Raw genomic sequence first — 22,048 nt, 5'->3', positions numbered from 1 at the left:
GGGCACAGAAGGAGGAGTCCCCCTTGTAGAGATGTGCCCAGAGGGATTTCAGGTGCTTCATCAGCCGAGAGCCCAGGGAAGGGGTGGCGGTGTGGCTATTGTAATCCGGGAGTCTCTGTTACCTCGTAGGGTCCCTGCTCCGGAGCTTGTCGGGTGTGAGTCTCTGCTGATAAAGTTGGACCTCAAGGGTCAAGTGGGTTTGCTGCTAACGTACCTGCCTCCCAACTGCGTTGCAGCATCCCTCCCCTCGCTCCTCGAGTCAGTAGCCGAGCTGGCAGTTGAGTTCCCCAGGCTTATAGTTCTGGGGGATTTCAATCTGCCATCGCTCGGTGAACGCTCTGATGGGGCGCAGGAGTTCATGGCTTCCATGACAGCCATGGGCTTGACCCAAGTAATTCGGGGCCCAACCCACGCAGCGGGTCACATGCTCGACCTCGTATTTCTCTCGGAGCAGTGGATGTGTGATCTTGGTCTGAGGGGTAATGAGATCCTACCCCTGTCGTGGTCAGACCACTGCCTACTGAGGCTTGACTTCCGGAGGCCAAACACCCACCGTAGGGAGGAGGAACCGACCAGATGGTTCCGCCCCAGGCGACTCATGGACCCGTTGAGGTTCCAGACGGAGCTTGGGGTTATTCCTGATACTCTCGCCCACAGTTCGGCGGAGACTCTGGCTGCCGCCTGGTACTCGGCGGCGTTGGAGTCTCTCGACCGGATTGCGCCACTACGGCCCCTCCGGGTCAGTGGATCCCGGAGACCTCCCTGGTTTACCGAGGAGCTCCGGGAGAAGAAACGCCGGAGGAGGTGCCTAGAGCACCAGTGGAGGTCCGATAGGTCCGAGGCGAACCGAGCACTCTTAACTACCTGCACCAAGGACTATGTCCGAGCACTAAGAACTGCAAAAAGATCATATATTTCAGCCTTGGTTGCGTCCGCCGAGTCACGCCCAGCCGCCCTGTTTAGGATAACCCGCTCCCTCCTCAATAGGAGGGATGCGGGAGACCCCTTGCAGGGTAGGGCTGAGGATTATGCTCAATTCTTGGCAGACAAAGTAGCTCGGTTTCGATCGGACTTGGACTCCACCGCAGTAGATCCAGCTGAGACACAGGAGGATCACTTGCCACACCAGTTCTGGGTTGAGTTCCAGGACGTTGCCTCTGGGGATGTGGACAGGGCCATTCGAGCTGTAAGTGCCTCCACTTGTATTCTGGACCCGTGTCCCTCCTGGCTGGTTGCCAACAGCAGGGAGGTGACACATGGCTGGATCCAGGCGGTTGTCACCGCCTCCCTTCGGGAGGGGCACTTCCCCGCCGTACTTAAAACGGCGGTGGTGAGACCCCTCCTGAAGAAACCATCGTTAGATCCAGCCATTTTAAACAACTTTCGTCCTGTCTCCAACCTTCCCTTTATCGGGAAGGTTGTCGAGAAGGTGGTGGCCTTTCAGCTCCAACGGGCCTTGGAGGAAGCTAGCTATCTTGACCCCTTCCAGTCCGGCTTCAGACCTGGTTACAGCACAGAAACCGCTTTGGTCGCATTGACCGATGATCTCTGGAGGGCCAGAGATGGAGGCTATGCGTCCATCCTGGTTCTCCTTGACCTCTCAGCGGCTTTCGATACCATCGACCATGGTATCCTTCTGCGACGACTGCGGGAGGTGGGAGTGGGAGGCACTGTTTTGCGGTGGTTCTCCTCCTACCTCTCGGACAGGTCGCAGTCGGTGTTGGTCGGGGGGCAGAGATCGTCCCTGAGGCCCCTAACGTGTGGGGTGCCACAGGGTTCGGTCTTATCCCCCCTACTATTTAACATATACATGAAACCGCTGGGCGAGATCATTCGGAGGCACGGGATAAAATACCACCAATATGCGGACGATACGCAATTGTATCTGTCCGCCCCGTGCCAACTCAATGAAGCGGTGGACGTGATGAACCGGGGTCTGGAGGCCGTTAAGAACTGGATGAGTGCTAACAAACTGGTACTCAACCCGGACAAGACCGAGTGGCTGTTGTGCTTCCCCCCCAATAATTTGGCTAATATACCAACGCTTAGGCTGGGGGGTCAAATTTTATACCCCTCAGATAGGGTCCGCAACTTAGGAGTCCTCCTGGACCCACAGCTGACTTTTGATCACCAGCTGTCAGCTGTGACCAGGGGGGCATTTGCCCAGGTTCGCCTGGTCCGCCAGTTGCGGCCCTACCTAGACCGGGGGGCTCTCACAACAGTCACTCGAGCCCTTGTGATCTCTAGACTGGAATACTGCAATGGGCTCTACATGGGGTTGCCCTTGAATTGCATCCGGCGACTGCAGCTAGTCCAGAATGCAGCCGCGCGAGTGATAGTGGGCGCACCGCGGTTCGCCCACGTTACACCTGTCCTCCGCGAGCTGCACTGGCTACCTGTTGGTCTCCGGGTGCGCTTCAGGGTACTGATGACCACCTTTAAAGCACTCCATGGTAGTGGATCTGAGTACCTGAGAGACCGCCTTCTGCCGATTACTTCCCTAAATCGACCAATTAGATCGCACAGACTGGGCCTCCTCCGAATCCCATCTGCCAGTCAATGCCGACTGGCGACCACACGGAGGAGAGCCTTTTCTGTTGCTGCTCCGACCCTGTGGAACGAGCTCCCCATGGAGATCCGTACCCTCACCACTATCCAGACCTTCCGCGCAGCCCTCAAGATCTGGCTCTCCCAGCAGGCCTGGGGATAGGCTTCCAATTCACCCGCCCGAGTGTTTGATTGTTGAATGAAAGTTGTGTTTTACTATTTTTTCTTTGTTCACATATTGTTTTGTTTTTGACCTTGCACCCCCCCTCCCCCCCCCCTGTGGTTGTAAGCCGCCCTGAGTCCCCTCAGGGAAAAGGGCGGCATATAAATCCCAATAAACTACAAACTACAAACTACAAACATGGCAGCTTCCTCTGAATCTAAATCAGCTTATTCAGCTATTATTTATTTAAAAGATTTATATGGCTGCCCCGGTCACTCAGTGACTCCAGGCCACTTAGAAATTGATTTACTAAAGCTTTTTTGTAATTTATACTGTAGGTTCTATGCGGACACATTACAGCAAAACATCCAATGTGCAAATACCAATCAATCAATCAATTTACAAAGGCAGAGTCAACCCCGAGGAAAGCTGAAGCCTTCACATGCGTCTCGAACAACTAAGTCTAGACAGATCTTCAGAAGCCCAATAAAGTGGAGGAAGATATTGCTAAGGTGGTTCTTTGACAAAACAGGAGACTTCAATTTCTATTACCATCAGTTCATACGGCATTCCTGGCTTGAAATATTTGGGGGTTTTTCTGAAGGAGATCTGATAGGGAGATGTCACGATGTGAATGCCGCTTTGCTCAGTCACTACCATATCACTGCCTGCAAAACAAAAAGATGCAATGCAACTTAAAATAGTTAATAAAAAAGAAAAATTCAAGACAAACGTCATGCAAAGATTTTGAAGCACTATTAGTTTCAAACCTAATAAACCCAGTACTTTCACGGTTTGCAAGTTCTCTCTCAATGTTTTCTCTCTTCATACCCCCTTTTTTTTTTTCTAGAAAACAATGTTGCATCATATTATGTGCTGGTTGTAAGTTTTATTATCCTGTCATGAAAATGGTCTTAAGAAATTAGAGACAATAATGTGGCAAATGATCATTTATAAATAGAAAATTGGCATATTAAAACTTCAGAAGATGTGGATTGGGATAGAAATGAATAAGATCTGTTATGCCAATTTCACAAGTGTTTTATTGGTGTTTCAAGAAGACAATGAAAGTATTAGAAACAAAGAAAATATCAGATTGATTCTGGTTTCAGGAAGCACATGTATAGCCCAGGAAGAGAAGGACATTAATATTCCAAATTTAGGCCTAACACTTCAAATAATTAGAAACAATTTTAATTGAAAAAACTAATAGATACAGTTCATACAGGGCAACATTTTAGATAGAACATCCCTTTTAATCTAATTTGGAAAGTTTTGATTACTAAACAATTAGAGTCAATTAAGAGACATTTATCCACAATAATATTGTGGATTTTTGTGGGATAAAGGTGAATAATCATTGTGAAAGGAGAGGATTTAAAAGCCAAGTCACATGTATTCTGGCGATGGTTTGTTTTCTTTTATTTAGTTGTTTTCAATCCCTGGTATTTAAAATTGTAGTCTGTTACTTTTTTAAAGTGTAATATGTTTGTATTCAAAGAAACAACATACCCTTCTCCCACCACTGCTCACCTGAGTCTGTTATCACTGTTACAGATGCACACAGAGTATGCCCAACAAGCTGATTGAGATCTTGAAATCGAGAACGTAGTATGCGTCTTTCTAGTGTTGCTTCCCCATCTCCATCAATAATCTGAAAATAAATGAAAAATAACCAAAAATAATAGAATAGAATTCTTTATTTGGAGAGGTAGCAGGACTCAAAATAAAGAGAGAAAAAACTAAAGCTCTAATTAAAAATCTTACACAAAACAAAATCTAGCAGAAAAAGTGGACTTTCAAATAGTTAAGAAAGTTAAATATTTAGGAATATACTTAGCAAGATGTGCAACAATAGAAGACAATTATATAAAACTTACTTTAAGCAAATAAAATTAAATTTGGAAACATGGAAACATTTACATTTGCCAATGTTAGGAAGGATTGTCACGATAAAAATGAATATCCTACCAAAACTGCTTTGCCTGTTTCAAACAGTACCTATAAAAATTGTAAAGAAATTATTTGATGATTTGAACAAATTGATGTTGACATTTATTTGTCAAGGAAAAAATGTTGAAAATGGAAAATGCTACAAGAATCTAAAATTGAAAATGCTACAAGAATCTAAAGAAAATGGAGGGTTTCGACTTCCAGATTGTTTTTTGCATTACCAAGCATGTGTGATAACGTGGTTAAAAGAATGGATAAATCTCAGGCACAAAAGACTTTTATATTTAGAAGAACATGATTTACAATTAGGATGGCATGCCTTCCTATGGTATGAGAAAAATAAAATTCATAGATATTTTCAAAATCACTATATACGAAATTCACTAATATTGATATGGGAAAATATAAAGCCTAAAATTCCAGAATGGCTCTCTATGATAGAAGCCTTTATATATCCAAATGTGGTGATGTTTAAAAAATCGTGAGTTATAAAGATATTTGAGACACTGAAGGGAAATTAAAATCGAAGCAAGAGCTTGAAGAACAGGTCATTACATTATCATGGTGGGCTCAATTGCAAATATAATCTAGATATGACATAGATATGAAAAAGTATGGCTTTTATAAAGGACAAACACCGTTTGATAAGACACTATTGAACACTGAGGAAAAATTAATTAAGGTATATAACTTTTTGCTAAATTTAAAAATGGAGGATGAACAAATAAAAGACACAATGGTACAATGGGGGAAAATGTTGGCTATAACATAGAATTAGAGAAATGGCAAACATTATGGGAATGGAACTATAGTTTAACAATGGGAACTTCTTATAAAGAAAATGTATATAAAATGTTTTCTAGATGGCATTTAGCACCTGCAAGGTTAGCTAAACTGTTTAAAAATATATCTAACAAATGTTGGAAATGTAATCAAAAGACGGCCATGTTTTATCATATGTGGTGGCTTTGTGCTAACACAAAAGAAATTAGGCAAAAATACATAACAGGGAAACATGTAGACTTTAAACCTAATTTCTTGGTAGATCTTATATGGACTTTTCTTGGCAACTTGTTTTTCATTGCATATCTTGTAAAGACTCGAAACCAGTGATATTTTCAGGCTTTCCCACACATTCGCCAGTTCATTTGTGGAGAGCTGATTTCTCAGAAGAGACTGAAGCAGACACTCCCTCATTCACTGAATTATTTGAAGGAGAGGGAATTATAGCACAACCAGGCTTGTAAAATTCTGTTATTATAGCCAACCTCAATAACGGTAGCTTAGCCTTCTAGTGAAAATGTTCTAGTAGATCTGACACACAAACCCACAAGCACACTCCTACATATGCAAACACCTCTGTTACACTTTACCGGAATTCTTGTGAGTGAGTCTGGAATGTTCTTTTTGCCATCATTTGTTTTCACTCCAAAGAGGACAAAGGCCACACCTTCGACTTTCTTTCCATACAAGTACCTGTAATGACACCATGAAAGTAAAGGCCCAATTATACATCTTTGCTTTCCCCACAGATCTTCTCTGAACACAAGAGGGGCGCATCAGTGATGGTGTCTCAAAGATGCTCTTTTCTTCAAAAGGCAAGTGGACTGTTTTTTCCTTGAAGAAGAAAACATTTCACTTCTCATCCATGAAGCTTACAATACAATTGCAAAAAAAATTGCAATCCTTCCATTTCCCCCCTCACCACTAACCTATCAGAACCTATCCTCCCCTCCCCCCACCATCCAGTACTTATCTGTCCTGAACACCTCAGAACTGAGGACGCTTCTTGGATGAGAAGTGAAATGTTTACTTCTTCTTCCTCAAGGAAAAAACAGTTGCCTTTTGAAGAAAAAAACCTCCTTTGAGACAACTATGACCTGGATGATTGAGAATCTCCACAGACATTAGTGAGGTTGCTGACCTATTTCTTTTTTTATAAGTTCTTTATTTTATTTTAATACAAACATTCCATCTTTCATTAAACTCTATCATCTGGGTACAAACATTTTGTGCAATAACAATTAAAGTTACAGCCATGTTCAATATCTTATCTATTCTTAAATTGATACTAACACATAACATACTATTATAATAATCCCCTTCTTTACTTGTTTAACTTTATTAATACAGTTTCCCTATTTCACTCCTCTGCTTTCATTTCTAATTTTCATATTTATTTTCTAACCGTTGATAAATTAACTCCTATATACTATAATAGTCAAATTCTTCCTTTTCTTTAATTACAAGTGTTAATCTATTCATTTCTGCACATTCTAATATTTTTGTAATCACGTTCTCATCTGTAGGGATCTCTTCACTTTTTCCAATTTTGTGCAAATACAATTCTAGCTGCAGTTATTACATGAATAAATATACGTTTTCTTTACTATACGTTTCTAGTAAAATCCCAAACAAGAATAATTCTGTTTAAAATCAATATATTGTTGTATCATCTTTTCCAACCACATACAGATTTTGTCCAATATTTTTTACCTTCTACATATGTCTACCACATATGATAGTAAGATCCTGGTATCTGATAACATTTCCAACATTTGGCTGATTTATCTTTAACCATCTTTGCTAATCTTTCCAGTGGAAAGTGCCATCTATCAAGCATCTTATACAAATTCTCCTTGAATGCAGTTGACATTGTTAATTTATAATTTCTGTCCCATAGTTGCTGCCATTTGTCTAACTCTATCATATAACCAAAGTTTTTGCCCATCCTATCATTGTTTCTTTTACTTGTTCTTCTTCTAATTTAATATACAATAGGTAGCTATACAGGTTTTTTTATCACTCTCTCTTCTGTTCCTGTTAGTATCTTATCCAGTTCTGTCAGTTCCTTATAAAAGCCATATAGTTTAGCATCTTTTTCATATTTAGATTGTATTTGCAGTTGTGTATACCAAACCATATCAATCCCTTGGTTTTTCAATTCTTGTTTAGTTTTGAGCTCCCCCTTCTCAGACGAAATATCTTCGTATCTAACAATATTTCTCATATTAATGATATTTGGATGTATAAGTGCTTCCATCATCAAAAGGCAAACTGGTATCTTCAGATAATGTTGTTCTCTAATTTTCTCCCATACTAATAATAAAGCATTTCTTATATAATGTCTTTGAAAGTAACCATGGATCTTATTTTTCCCATACCATATGAAAGCATGCCAATCCAATTGCAAATCGGGAGGGGGAGAAAGGGAAAGAAGAGGAAGGGGAGACTTGGGTGGGGAAAGCTGGAAGGTAAGGATAGAAAAAGAGGAGGAGAGGCGGGGATGATGTTGAGACGGTACGATGTGCGATCTTGAAGCTCCAAGATCGCTGTCAATATCTCTGCCACTGGACCTAAACCATCCCGTAGAGACAGTGATAGAGAAGGGCACATCCTGCTGATCCCAGGGACATCACAAACTCCCTGGTAAATCCAGGAGAAGCCCTTTTTTCCGGCCACAGAGAAGCAGCCATTAAAGCTGCTGAAAGTTGGGACAGCTCCAGAACGGAAGGAAAGCGGGAGAGAAAGTGTGTCGAATTGGTGAGGTAAAATTTATTATTAGAAAACAAAGATTAAAAGTAAAGTTAAAATTGAAGACAGAAGAGGTTAAGCGGCGAGATTAAGCCTGAGTCAAACTTAGTGTGTTATTTTTCTTTAATTTTTTTATTCATGGAATTTTTACAAATGCTTCTTACTTTTTAAACTGGACCATTTTTTTCTTCTTCTATTTTTCTTTTTTTTTAATACTTATTGATTAAGACTCTTTTTCTTTTTTCAACACTCTATTGCATTTTTTCCTAAGAACTTCTCTTTTTCTCCTTAAGTTTGGAATATTAAGAGGGGAGTAAAAGTAGAGGAAAAGAAGTAACACTGCCACTTAGAGGCTTGGAGGCTTGGAAACATTGTTTTTCTTTTTTTCTTTGAACATTTGATCTACATTTCAAGGATTCTGAGTTTGTTTATTGAAAATGATAGTGGAAAGAGCACCAATTGTTTATACAGGTGCTCCTCTGGGGTACTATCAGTAGCTGGATTGGAATGAAAAGAAAGCCTTGACTTGAAAAAGAGAAGATTGCAGTGAATTTGTTTGGAATTTAATAAAAAATATTTGGATTCTATAGTGGCAGTGTTTACTAACTGGAGGAACGGAGCAACATGAAAAAGAAAAGGAAGTGAAATTGCAAATGATTATGCAAGAAATTAAAAAAATACAAGAACAGAGAGCATTGAAAAGAGATTGGAAAATATTGAACAAAGTACAGAAAAAATAGATGGAAACATTGAGAATATTTACCAAATGATGATGAAATACGAGGACAAAGTTCAAAAAATTGAAAAAAAAAGATGAACAAAAAGATAAGAAAATTGGTGATATTGACAGCCGATTGAGTGTGGTTGGAAAAGACAAGAGTGGAATATTGAAATGAGAATTCGACAGATTAGAATTTTACCTCAGATTCCAGAATATAGAAGGAGAAAAGGGAGAAAATTTGGCAGAAGTAATGATAAAAATTTTGGCAGAAGCAAAGGGAAGTTGGTGGTAGGGACAGATGGAGGGTTTTGAGTCTTTACAAGATATGCAATGAAAAACAAGTTGCTAAGAAAAGTCCATATAAGATCTACCAAGAAAGCAATTAGAACACATATACTACAAATGGCAAGAGATATAAGATTGCACTACTATTGAAAGGATACAGGGTGATGTAATGCTATAATAAAAACTAATTTAAATTTACTTAAATTTAAAATATTACGCATAAAATGAACTAATAATAGGGTGTGGCCAACCAGTGCAATAAAAATTGCTCTGTACATGCGCAGAAGCAAAAAAACTAAGATGGTGGGGCCTACAGCGCTGCCGGGAGAACCGGATCGGGGACGTAGCTGGCCTGGTTCGCTGCTGGTTCCAGCCACCTAGGTCATCAAACCACTACTGGTTTGGCTGAACCGGTAGGAACCCACCCCTGAGTCAGGCTAATAAAGCTACCGTAAGTAAAGTCTATTTTACAATTTTATAAAGAACGTATTTGCTAAACAAATTTCAATTAAATATGCTCAAATCAGAACTAGTCTCCAAATCTTATTTTTTCTGAATATTATGACCCAAATAAAAACCACTTTCATGCAGATGTTACCCAGTGCCAAAATAAATCTCTTTAGCCACTCATAGTTGTAAATAAGCATACGTTGCAGTGATAGACAGGTGGAAATCTGCATTGCCGTCAACGTAAAAAAAGTTCTCTGAGGGCTGCAGACGAACTTCAAAGCTTGGCAGCACTACAGAAAAAGAAACAGACGAAAAGTTGGAAGTTTAGCGCTGACAGGTTTTATTCAATATATTTTATTTATTATTTATTTATATCACACCTTTCTTATTTTTGTAACAACTCAAAGTGGTGAACCTATCTAATACTCCTTCCTCCTATTTTATTTATTTATTGGTGTCTTGCCTTTATTATTTGTACAGATAACTCATACCCAACACACCTTTCTCATTCTATTTTTCCCACAACAACCATGTGAGGTAGATTGGACTGAGAAAGAATGACTGGTCAAGATCACCCAAGATGGCTTTCATGGCTAAGGTGGGATTAGTATTCACAGTTTCCAGAGTTCTAGGTTAGGAATAGCAATAGCAGTTAGACTTATATACCGCTTCATAGGGCTTTCAGCCCTCTCTAAGTGGTTTACAGAGTCAGCATATCACCCCCAACAATCCGGGTCCTCATTTCACCCACCTCGGAAGGATGGAAGGATGAGTCAACCTTGAGCCGGTGAGATTAGAACCGCTGAACTGCAGATAACAGTCAGCTGAAGTGGCCTGCAGTACTGCACCCTAACCACTGCGCAACCTCGGCTCTCTAAATTGCTACCTTAACCACTACACCAAATTGGTTCTCATAATTTCCAACTTCTACTAATGATAGAACTAGATTCTTTTTAGAAACAACATGGAAGGGAAAGAGACCCGGGATCAGGAATTGGCTTGGTTGAACAGAAATGAATCTTCTTACCATATTCCCTTACATCAAAACATGCGGTATAGCTCTCCTCTGGGGAATGCTCATATTTGGCCACAACCTTCCATGTCCCCAAACTATAGGAAGAAAATGAAAGTATTTTTCATTCTTTTGACTTTATAATTGATTTATGACAATAACGTTATGAACAAGGGATACAAGGCTTCTTCCTGATATTAATAGGTTTACTTGTCCTATGATGAATAATTAGAAAGGGCGAAGAAAATGACTGTTTCATAAATCTTCAGATTCAAATATGTGGGAGTTGAAATGTGAATCTTATATCTGCAACAAATTTCCACTTGCTCCCTGAGTTTAAGTGTTGGTGATAAGATTGTATCTATTATTTGTCCACTCAATTTCACAGAATTGCCATAAAAATAATATTGCAGCTGATCTGGGCTCTTCAAAAAACAAGAGGAAATAGAAATGTAATGGACAAATTAAAATGATCAAACCTGGATTTTTTTTTCTTACCTTAGTAATAATAGATCAGGGAAGCAGGCTAAAAGGGAAAATACTATACAGCCTTATTCTTTAACTGGTCTTTAATAGCTGTATGTTTTTTTTTCCTGTATCACAGTTTCAGTTTGGTTTCAAAACAGGTAGCCTTATGATAATATTAATGTTAAATTACCTGACAAGCTCTGGTAAATTGTAAGGCCGGATGAACTTTGGATCAACTGGATTAGAACTAACGACAATGCCTTGTGGAGTCTGGGCACAAGGAAATAAAATATGAATGTGTTGAAAAAATGTAAAATGTTGCACAATATTTCCTATGCAGTAACGTGCAGTCACTAGAGGCAAGGGAGGCGGGGCCTCACCAGTCTCCTGAGGGAAAGGAAACTATTTTTAAAATAATTAAAAAGGCCAAGGTAGTTGCTCCCAGACTCTAAGTCACAGTGACTCTGAGTCTGCTGAGTGCAGTTAGTAGGAGGAGGCTAGAGAATTATGGGCCTCCTTTGCATAAGGAATTTTTCACCTTTTAAGAGTCAACCAAGGGTTAAAACGCAAAAAATTCCGTATGCAAATGAGGCACGTGATTCTCCTGCCTCCTCCTGCAGAGGGTGCTTTTGTTTAGAGCCTATTTTAAAACGTTTAAGCAGAGTCATCCACGTGGTGACTCTAGCAGCAACTAGCCTAGCCTGCCTAGCCCTGGCTAGACCAAATCTAGCATTTTCGACTCAGCTGGAAGGTATGTGGGTCAGAGCGAGGGGGCAGGGGGGAGGAATTCAATTTATTTGTAAGTAATTGTAATTTGTTTTTATTATGTGTATGTGCATGTGTGTGGGGGAGGGTTTACCCGCCTTGGCTGGCCCGCGGACTTGCACATCTATTTTTATTTTTCATATATATTTTTTTATTTTTCATTTTATTTTTTTATTTTTTAAAGCCATGCCGCCTCGGCGTGCCATAGAGCGAAACATGTCTTAGTTTGTGGCCGGGCAGCATGCATTTTAAAGTGCAAGCATGCCACCTGCCCACAAACCAGGACATGTTTTGCTGAATGGCCGGCCGGCGCGAAGGCATGCCGGCACTTTAGAGCTCGGCCGCCATTCTGCAAAAAAGGTTTCAGTGAACGGCAGCCGAGCCCTGCCTGCCAGCATGCTAAAGTGCCGACATGCCTTTAAAGTGCCAGCTTGCCTTCTGCGCTGACCAGCATGGAAGGCAAGCCGGCATTTAAAGGCATGCCGGCACTTTAGGGCTCAGCCGCCATTCAGCGAAACATGTTGAGCCGAGCCCTGCCTGCTGGCACGCTAAAATACCAGCATGCCTTTGAAGTGCCGACTTCCCTTCCGTGGCGGCCGGTGCGGAAGGCAAGCCGGCATTTAAAGGCATGCTGGCAGTTTAGAGCTCGGCCACCGTTCAGCGAAACATGTTTCGCTGAATGGCAGCCAAGGGGCACGCTAAAATGTCGGCATGCCTTTGAAGTGCTGGCTTGCTTTCTGCGCTGGCCGGCACGGAAGGCAAGCCGGCATTTAAAGGCATACCAGCACTTTAGAGCTCGGCTGCCATTCAGCGAAACATGTTTCGCTGAATGGCGGCCGAGCCCTGCCTGAGTGCTGGCATGCCTTTAAAGTGCCAGCTTGCCATAGCAGATGCTGGGGGTGCGATTGTGGGGAGGCTGTGAGGTCCGGGCGACCCTCGCTCCCCAACTTCTTCCCCAGCAATCCCGAAGGCACTCTGCACGCACTCAGGAGCCCGTTGCCTCCACCCATCAGCGGCTCAGCGCTCCTCTGGCCGACATAGCTCAATCAGCACTCATTCGGCGCTGCCTCGGTGGCTCCACGTGGGTGCGGCGGCCATGGGGGCGGGCGCGGAGGGAGGCGGCGGCGGCCCCCCAGCCCTGGCGGCAGGTGAATGCTCCCCCCAGGAGGGTGGGGGGCTTCGGGGATGGGGGGAGTGGAGGGGCACTGGGGAGGACGGGGCAGGGTGGGGGCTTGTGGAGGGACATGGTTGGAGGTCCTGCTAAGGGTGGTTATAGATCAGTGAGCTTCATGGCTGGTGAGGGTCCCGCTTTATGGCGGACATGGCACCGGGGCTTCGGCAGGGCTTTTGCACTTGCCTCACCAGCCATGAAGCTCACCGCATATCACTGTTCCTATGCATTGTATAACATCAAACTCCAGGTGTAATACTAGATTTTTTTTATGTGATAACACAATATAGATAGCAAATGCAACCCAGCCTGTGGGACACTGGGTTATAAGATGCAAGACTATTATTTGAATTTTAACCAAGATGACATCAACTGATAGGCCAGAACAGATAATTCAGCCTCATTTGCTTTGAAAATAGAACATTTGCCTCCCCAAGCCCTTTTCAGCAAAAAATAAAATAAAATAAATTGTGCAGATGAAAACTGCAACAAAACACAAAGTAAACAACCAGCTTCAATCCCCACCATATACACACACAAATACATACATTCATCCTTGGCATTATTTTCCACTTTCATATCGAAACTTTTCGAATCATTGATACAGCCTAATATTTGGCACAGAGCTTAAAATTAAGCCATTTAGGAAAAATGCATATATAAAATGTTGCCCAACCAAAGCTTCATAAAGTGGTTGCCCTGATTACATGGGAAAGAAGAATCAACAACAACCACTTCTTGTTCAGGGGGCCTATACTAATCACACAGGATTGCAGACACCATTCTCACCTTAAACTCGACAATCACAGTTTTGTCCATCCTGTGCATGTTGTGATCCATAGAAAAGACACGATAGCGCACTAAGGAAAAAAGAGACCAACTGCAATTTGTGATAGTACTCAGAAGATATGTGCTGGTCTGTGACCATAATAAAAAAAATTAATTGATTCATGTGCTTGCATCCTAAAAAAAAAGTATTGTCATAAATTGCCTGATGTTTTGTATCTGTCAATCGTCCCACATGGTTCATGCAGCAAATAAAGACTCCCGGGACATTTTTATTACCAAAAGTATAATTTACTGAGCCAATATGGATACAGAAGTAGCAAAGCCAATATTAACAATTTTGCGCGCAAACAGCATAGTTAAACGTTCCCCTTTATTCTATCCAATCAGTATGGTCAGTTCAGTTCAGTTTGTTTGGCTAATGGGCTCTCAGCCAAAAACTGAGCTTGGGAGCCCGTTTTCGCTGGCAGAGTACTCGGGTCACCACAGGTGTCTCCAACACGAGTGACATTGAACTGGCTACACCTACCCTGGCCAGGCCCACCCAGCACCCTGAGGTCAAACACAATCTTGATGCAGCCCACAATGAAGTCAAGTTTGATACCCCTGCACTAATTTGGATTACATTCCACTGGACCATCTATCAATGTGTTTCTTAAATCTTTTCTGAACTTTCTAAGCTTGATCTCTCAATATCACCAATGCCAATACTCACAAGGAATACATTCTTCCCTTTCCCAAACTCTCTAGAAATATCTCAAATAAATGACAAATCCCAGGGATGGTTTTGTTTATAGCATTATTCATCACATAACCCCAGGGGAGTGGAGAAAGAGAGGCGGAAAAAGAGTTTACCTGGAGAGCCTGGTGTATAGATGCCTTTGTCTGTCTGGATGAATACAAAGCCACTCTGGTAAGAGAGGAGAACCACCTTTTCCAATGTCGATGGAAGACCAGTTACTTGCACAATCACATACTGAATTTGCTTCGAGTCCTTCTTGAGTTCCTTTGCAGGAATCTGGATGAGAAGATGAGGAGAGCAAAGGCTTCAAACATAATCATCACTAAGGGCCACCTGAGGCCTCATTCCGTAGCCCTAGACAACAACACTAAAACATCGATCCAGAAATTTTCACGACTGAGTCAAAAACAAATTGTGATCTAAATATTTTGGTTGTTTGCTGTGAAATGCTGCAGATAATCTTTCAGCAATTGTGGCAGTAAAAACTGTAAAATAAATACATATGTATCCCAAAATTCCATTTTGCCTTCCTCCTTAGAATTTTATGCTCAATTTCTCTCAATATTTGACAATCTAGTCATGTTTGACTAAGGTGCATAGGATACAATAGACTCTACTGCAACCATTACTATTCACCCACCTTTATAGTTGGAGTGACAAGCATGCCTCCCGCTGGATTCATTTCTACTCTGGTTTGGAACAAGGTTTTCTGCATCCGTGGAAAATCCTGAACCAAGATGTCAAGCTGTTTCGGAGCATTGTCTCCATGTGCCTCCACCAAAATTTGCTCGTCTGTATCTGTTCGCAGAACACCAGGGGTGATGAGGGTGTAGCTGCAGAAGAAGAAAAGAAAATCTCCTTTTAGTCTGCTGAGGAAAAGTGTGCAATTTGGTGAAGTTTCTTCATGATCTTTTCTTTTAGAAAAGTGAAGAAATAAATTGTGAAAGATGTGACACAGAAAGCTTTCAAATAAAGTTGAAAAATGAATACATCTATTGTATCTTTATATCACCTAAAGGATATTTGGGATCCTGGGGGTTTTTAGTTATAAAATGAGACTGACTAACCTGCGTGGTATTGTAATGTAATCAATACATTATAATGAGCAATGCAGTGCCCCTTTGCAGAGTAAAGGACCATCTTTTCTATGAAGGAACAGAGCTTGAATCTAAGATTTGAAAAATAGAATTGTCTCTTCATCCAAGTTCAGGCAGTCCCCAGCCTGCATGCAATTCTCCAGTAACCCTATGTTGAGTTGGCCATGCCCACACAGTCACGGGACCACAAAGCCATGCCTCCCCTGCTGGTCATTAGGGCAGAGAACCGGTTGTTAAATTATTTGAATCCCACCACTGCTACCGCTGCCCCTAATTAAGGAAGCACAACCTATCAGCGCCAAAACTTATTGCGTTTACCAACTTGTTCGTAATTGTGGAGACAATTACATTGGCGGAACTGATAGGTGTTTGGCTTTCAAAATAAAAGAGCATCTTCCAAAATGGATGCAGACAGTTTTGAGTAATCCAACAACAACAGCAAATCATGGGCATAAAATGCCTTCTTCAGCCATTGCAAGACTCCAGCTATGGGCCACCAGGTGGCTCCAAAGTCAGTATTTAAAGTTCTACTGTGCCACAGGAACTCTTGTTTGCTGAGGTTTACAGAGGTGGTTCCCATTAACCGTCTGAAGCAGAGGTGGGTTCCTACCAGTGCCCACCTATTCGGTAGAACCGGTTCGTCAAATCTACTGAAGCGGTAAGAAGAGGTTCCACCAGTGGACCCGGAAAGCAGGCCACACCTACAGAAGAGGTTCCAAACATTTTTGAAACCCACCCCTGGTCCTTGGAGATGATTATTCTACACTATCATGCTCATATTTATAAAACTCGGTGCCTCTGTGAAAGGTAATGACCGGATATGAAGATGCCAACGACACTTGTCAGAACCACCTTAAATTGCCCCACACACAGCACTGGCATGCATAAGAATATGATGTCAACTTGTTTTTTAAAAGGCATCTTTGGTTCGCGTTAAAACAACTTCAACACACGCAATGTTCTGATTGTACCACAAACGCAGTAGTCATCCTTACCTTTCACACAGGCACTGAGTTTTATAAATAGGAGCATGATAGTGTAGAATAATCGTATCCAAGGACCAGTGGTGGGTTTCAAAAAATTTTTGGAACCTCTTCTGTAGGTGTGGCCTGCTTTCCGGGTCCACTGGTGGAACCTCTTCTAACCGGTTCGGTAGATTTGACGAACCGGTTCTACCGAATAGGTGCGAACTGGTAGGAACCCCCCTCTGCCACACTCCCAACACAGATCCTGCCTTTCCAATTGCTTTCATAAAGGGAAAAGGAAGTGGCCCCTATGATAAAGGGCTTAAACATTGCCTTTTCTTTCCTGCAATAAGAGTTGCTACATGTCTACTGACAAATCACCTTCTCTGCCCTCCTCCTTCTGCTCTTTTGCTTTTTCAGTAGCTGATTCTCCATGCTGGGACCAGAGAAATATGGTCAGCCTCATTGCTGCTATCACTCATACATCACATCCTGTATGCCTGCTGCAAAATCGTATCTGGTTTTCCAGTATAGGTACGGACAGAAAATTAAATATTTTCTCAAAACAAGCAGGTAGGCCAATATCTATGTCACTGAAGGCAAACGTCACTTGAACACATCAGAAACAAAGAATGTGGGATGACTGTTTTCTAAATAATCAACTTTATTTTTTGTTTACAGTTGTTGACGCTTCAGTATGCATAGCAATGGAAATAATTTAGCCATAACTGAGAACAAGAGGTTTTTATATTTCTCCAGAGAATCTTCATTCCAAGGACAATTCCTCAGTCAATAAGGGGACCTTCAGGGCCTGTCAGTTCCCCTTATTGATGATTATAATATGTTTACTCCGGTCATGGGGATGTATTGGATTTTCTAAGAAAGCTCCAAAGTGTTTGGAGACACCTGCAAGTAAGTTCATTACTCTATAAAGCACCTTGGACATGATAGCTCTGCTTAGCCCAGACTGTCAAGCCCACAAATCTTTGTTACACCTGCAAGGAAATTCATTACCCCGCAAAAAGGACCACAAGGCTTCCCCAGCACTGCTTTACTTTCCCTGCTGAAATATCTATGATACTTACAGAGCCCCCTGGGAAGGTGCTGGAAAAGCAATCAATAGAGCAGCCACCAGATAGAACGTCATCCCCTCCATGGCAGTCCAGAGGGACCAGAGAAGTGTTGACAACTCCAGTATTTATCCAGAGAGCCTGCTTTGAAGCCAAGCCCCTTTGCAATTGCTGAATGTTTAATCAGTACACAAATGGGGTGGGGAGGAGCTTGAATAACTAGGACATTTCAGAGGAAATTAACAAAAACATACACTGGATTATTTATCGTCTCACCAGGGTTTCAGTGCAATGACTAAACAGCAGTATTTGTACAATGTGGTTTTGATATTCTGCTATTATATCTGCAAATATTCCTTTATTTTGTGATTCACAAACTTACCTTGCCCCTCTCCCTCAAGTACATAGTTGGAAGGGTTTTTAAAGTAGCCCAATTTGAGGGTACAACTTCTTACCCCAAAGTCTGTTCCTAAACATATCACAGTAATTGATATGTATGCTTACGAGGTGGTGCAATGGTTAGAGTGCAGCACTGCAGGCTACTTCAGCTGACTGCAGTTCTGCATTTTGGCTGTTCAAATCTCACCGGCTCAGGGTTGACTCAGCCTTCCATCCTTCCGAGGTGGGTGAAATGAGGACCCAGACTGTTGGGGGCGATATGCTGACTCTGTAAACCGCTTAGAGAGGGCTGAAAGCCCTATGAAGCGGTATATAAGTCTAACTGCTATTGCTATTGCTATTGCTATTGCTATTGCTATTGCTACTGTTGTTTCCGCAGGTTTTTGGAACAGGAAATGACACATATTTGGAAGGGATCTACTTGGGAAGCTGGTGATATGGGACTCTGATGATGATTGTTGATGTGATTCTAATCATATGTTTGAATATGTTAGAAATTATTTGTGTTTAGATATAAAGAGCCTGGAGTGTTTCATGAAGTAGACAATGCTAAGTGAAAAAACATATGAATGAATGAATATAAGCAAGAAAGCAATAAAGGAATCTACTTAACTACACAGTATGGTTTTACCCTTTTTATGGCTAGTAATACCTTGGATGTGTGTTCTGGCAGGGCGCCACACAAGGAGGAATGATAATAATGTTATCCTATCTGTTGTGTCCACCTCTTGGCAATTCTATAGGCCAGGTCTCTCCACATCTTCCAGTCTTGTACTATGTTGTTCTATGCTCTAGTTGGTGTCAGCTTTGATGGTTTCCGGCCACCATGTTCTTTGGCAGCCTGGTTTCCTTTTAGCACTAACTTTTCTGAAAACATAATTGCTTTCTCCAGTAAATTCCTCCATGCAACATGGCCAAAATAAGTGAGAAGTGGTTTTGTGATTTTGCTTTGCAGTGACATGCCTGGTGAGATGTTCTACAGTACTTGCTTGTTGGTTACCTTTACTGTCTAAGGAATGTGCAGGAGCCTTCTCCAGCACCATAGTCCAAACGAGTTGATTTTCTACCTCTCTTGCTTTTTTGAGGTCCAAACATGAGAAGCTACAAGGAAGACAATAGAATGGACTAACCTACATTTCATTGCCAGGCTGACATCTTAGCTTTTCCATATTTGGTTCATGTTTATTGTTTCTATGTGACTCAGAGCAATCCAATGTTTTATTTCTGGGCTGCATTCACTGCTTTGAGCGGTCTGTGATACTAGGAAAGCGAATTTTTCCACGTATTCTTTCTCTTCACCATTAATTTCTATTTTGAGGTTTCTATTCCTTGCAGTGGTTATGAGCTTGGTCTTTTTGATGTTCAGGAAGAGACCACAATTTTTATTTTCTTCTTTGATTTTTTTAAATCAGAAGTTACATGCTTTCTTTGGTTTTGGAAAGGAGAGTTGTATTGTCAGAAGCATATCAAAGATGGTTGATATTTCTTCCTCCAATCTTTACCCCAATTTTTTATTCTTCAAGATCTAGCTTCCTCATGATGATTTCAGCACACAATTTGAATAAGAAAGGGGAGGGAATGTAATCTTGTTACATTTGTTTTTCTATCTTAAACCAATTGGGGTCTCAATACGGTGTTCACACATTGGCTTCCTGATTTGTTGATTGCACCAACTTGACCGGATGTGCTACCAGTAGTACCCCTAGGTCTTGTAGGGCTCTCCATACCTTCTCAGGATCAACACAATTGAATGATTTCTTGTAGTCAATAAAACACATGGACATGAACTTTTGATGTTCCCAAGATATTTTCCATGATCCAGAGCAGGTTTGCCATATGGGCATGGGTACCACAACCCTCTGAGAAGCTGGCTTGAACCTCTGGTAAATTCCCTTTTAATGACTGATGCTAGACATTGTTGTATAATTTTAGGCAGAACCTCCCTGATTTGAGAAATGAGAGCAATTGTGTGATAACTGGAGCAATCAAAGGGAGAGTCACCCCCCTTTTTTGGCAGTGGAATGAAAACTGAGCATTTCCAATCCTGTGGCCATGTGTTGATTTCCCAGATTTTCTGGCACAGGTCTCTAATGACTCGGAGAAGTACAGTTCTCAGTAACTTTGCACCCCTAGTGTCAACACCTGGAGTATTCTTGTCTGGGAGTTGGTTCATATGATCTCTTTCTCAAGGATGGCCAGTTCTATTTCCACTTGTCTTGCCTGAGGCTGGGCCCCTTTGCTACTTGCATACAGCTGTTCTGTGTATTCTCCCCATCTGTTCTTGATGTCTTATTGGTCAGACAGTTCTTTCCCTTACTTGTTTTTAATGATGCCTTTTAGAGCAATACGTGGTCCTCTGATCTTTTTGACTTGCCTAAAAGAATTCTTGGTGTGGCCCTTTGTGGTCTGCTTCAAGTGTTTACACCGCTCATCCCGGTAAAGGTTATTGTTCTTCCTCTGGAGTGCCCTCTGGAAAGCTGCACTCAGTCTTCTTGCTTCTTCCCATTTCTTTTCTCAGCTATTTTGATGGTTTCCTCTGAGAGCCATCTGCCCTTTTCTCCAGCTTCTTGCATGATACGTATTCTTCTGCAGTTCCAATAATGCCACAGTTCATCAGATGTCTTCTCAGCTGGGTCCAATAGTTCAAGCCCATTTTTCATCTCAAAGTTTCTTTCAGTAGCATAGTGAGGTCTAGAATTCTCCCCAAGTAAACCCTCACATGCCCACCCTTCCACCAAAGAAAAAAGGTGAATTACCAAAGAGTGTCTAAAGATGCCTCAGCACCTTAAACATATTTTGTCTTACCTGATACAGTTCTCAGTAGAATTGTGCCCATGTTACAAAAGCAGGCATTCTCTGGCATGGTCTTACTATGTGTTTAAGTAGAGCCTATATTGGAAATCAAATGGATTGCACTTACTGCGAGACAAAATGTATAGAAAAGACAGTCAAGAAGCATTTTATTGCATGTTATTTATTTAAAACTGCACATCAGTAAAGAGTTAATCAGGAAGTAATTCGGCAGGTGGTTTCCAGTAAGAGCTCCTCTTGGCAGGACATATGGACAACACTGGAGCCTGGATTTCCAAAGACAATCAATTGCACCATATCTACTCTGTTTACTCTAGCTTGCTAAAAATATGCCTTAGGGATGGAAAGTGTTCTGTGGTCTCTACATGTGTGTGTAACTGCAAAGGCAGGTGAGGAGGTGGAAAGGGGGAGGTATTGGGCCCCAAAGAGATATCATCATCATCACCACCACCACCATCATTAGAATTGGAAGGGACCTTGGAGGTCTTTTAGTCCAATAGCCTGCTCAAGCAGGAGACTCTATTCCATTTCATAAAAATGGATGTCCAGACACTTCTTAAGAACCTCCCGTGATGGGGCACCCACAAACTCTGAAGACAAGCCATTCCATAGGTTGATTGTTCTCACTATCAGGGAATGTCTGCTTAGTTCTAGGTTGATTTTCTTCTGGATTAGTTTCCAACCATTGCTTCTTGTCTTGCCTTCTGGCATTTTGGAAAATAATTTGACCTCTTCTTCTTTTGCGGGAGCCACTGGGACCGTGCTATCATTTCACCCTTAGTTCTTCTTTTCACTAGACTAGACATACCCAATTCCTGCAACCATTCTTTATGTGGTTCAGCTACCATTCTTCACCCATTTTAGCCTCCAGCCCCTTAATCGTTTTAATTGCTTTTCTCTGCACTCTTTCCAGAGTATCTACATATTTTTTATATTGCGGTGACCAAAACTGGATGCAGGATTCCAAGTGTGGCCTTACCAAGGCCTTATAAAATGGTACTAACATGTCACGTCATTTTGATTCTATCCCTCTGTTAATGTAGCTTAGAGTTGCATTGGCTTTTTTGACTGCTGCGTCACACTGTTGGCTCATATTTAAGTGATTGTTT

At 41.8% G+C, this 22,048-nt stretch overlaps 1 protein-coding gene across 1 annotated transcript in view; it reads right to left on the bottom strand.

The window, feature by feature from the left end:
- The window catches only part of LOC116503632 (A.superbus venom factor 1-like), a 75,188-nt gene extending 57,333 nt beyond the window's left edge, over positions 1-17,855 (bottom strand). Inside the window, 10 exon segments of the mRNA XM_032210181.1 lie at positions 3,263-3,378; positions 4,244-4,364; positions 6,037-6,139; positions 9,853-9,943; positions 10,681-10,763; positions 11,324-11,403; positions 13,859-13,929; positions 14,711-14,873; positions 15,238-15,430; positions 17,745-17,855. Coding sequence (XP_032066072.1) covers positions 3,263-3,378; positions 4,244-4,364; positions 6,037-6,139; positions 9,853-9,943; positions 10,681-10,763; positions 11,324-11,403; positions 13,859-13,929; positions 14,711-14,873; positions 15,238-15,430; positions 17,745-17,815 — 1,092 coding nt within the window. The 5' untranslated portion in view covers positions 17,816-17,855.
- Between the last annotated feature and the right edge of the window lie 4,193 nt (positions 17,856-22,048).

This window comes from Thamnophis elegans, chromosome 2 (assembly GCF_009769535.1).
Source record: "Thamnophis elegans isolate rThaEle1 chromosome 2, rThaEle1.pri, whole genome shotgun sequence".
NCBI classification, from domain to species: domain Eukaryota; kingdom Metazoa; phylum Chordata; class Lepidosauria; order Squamata; family Colubridae; genus Thamnophis; species Thamnophis elegans.
Note: the sequence above shows the minus strand (reverse complement) of the source record. Positions and strands in the feature narration are given on the sequence as shown.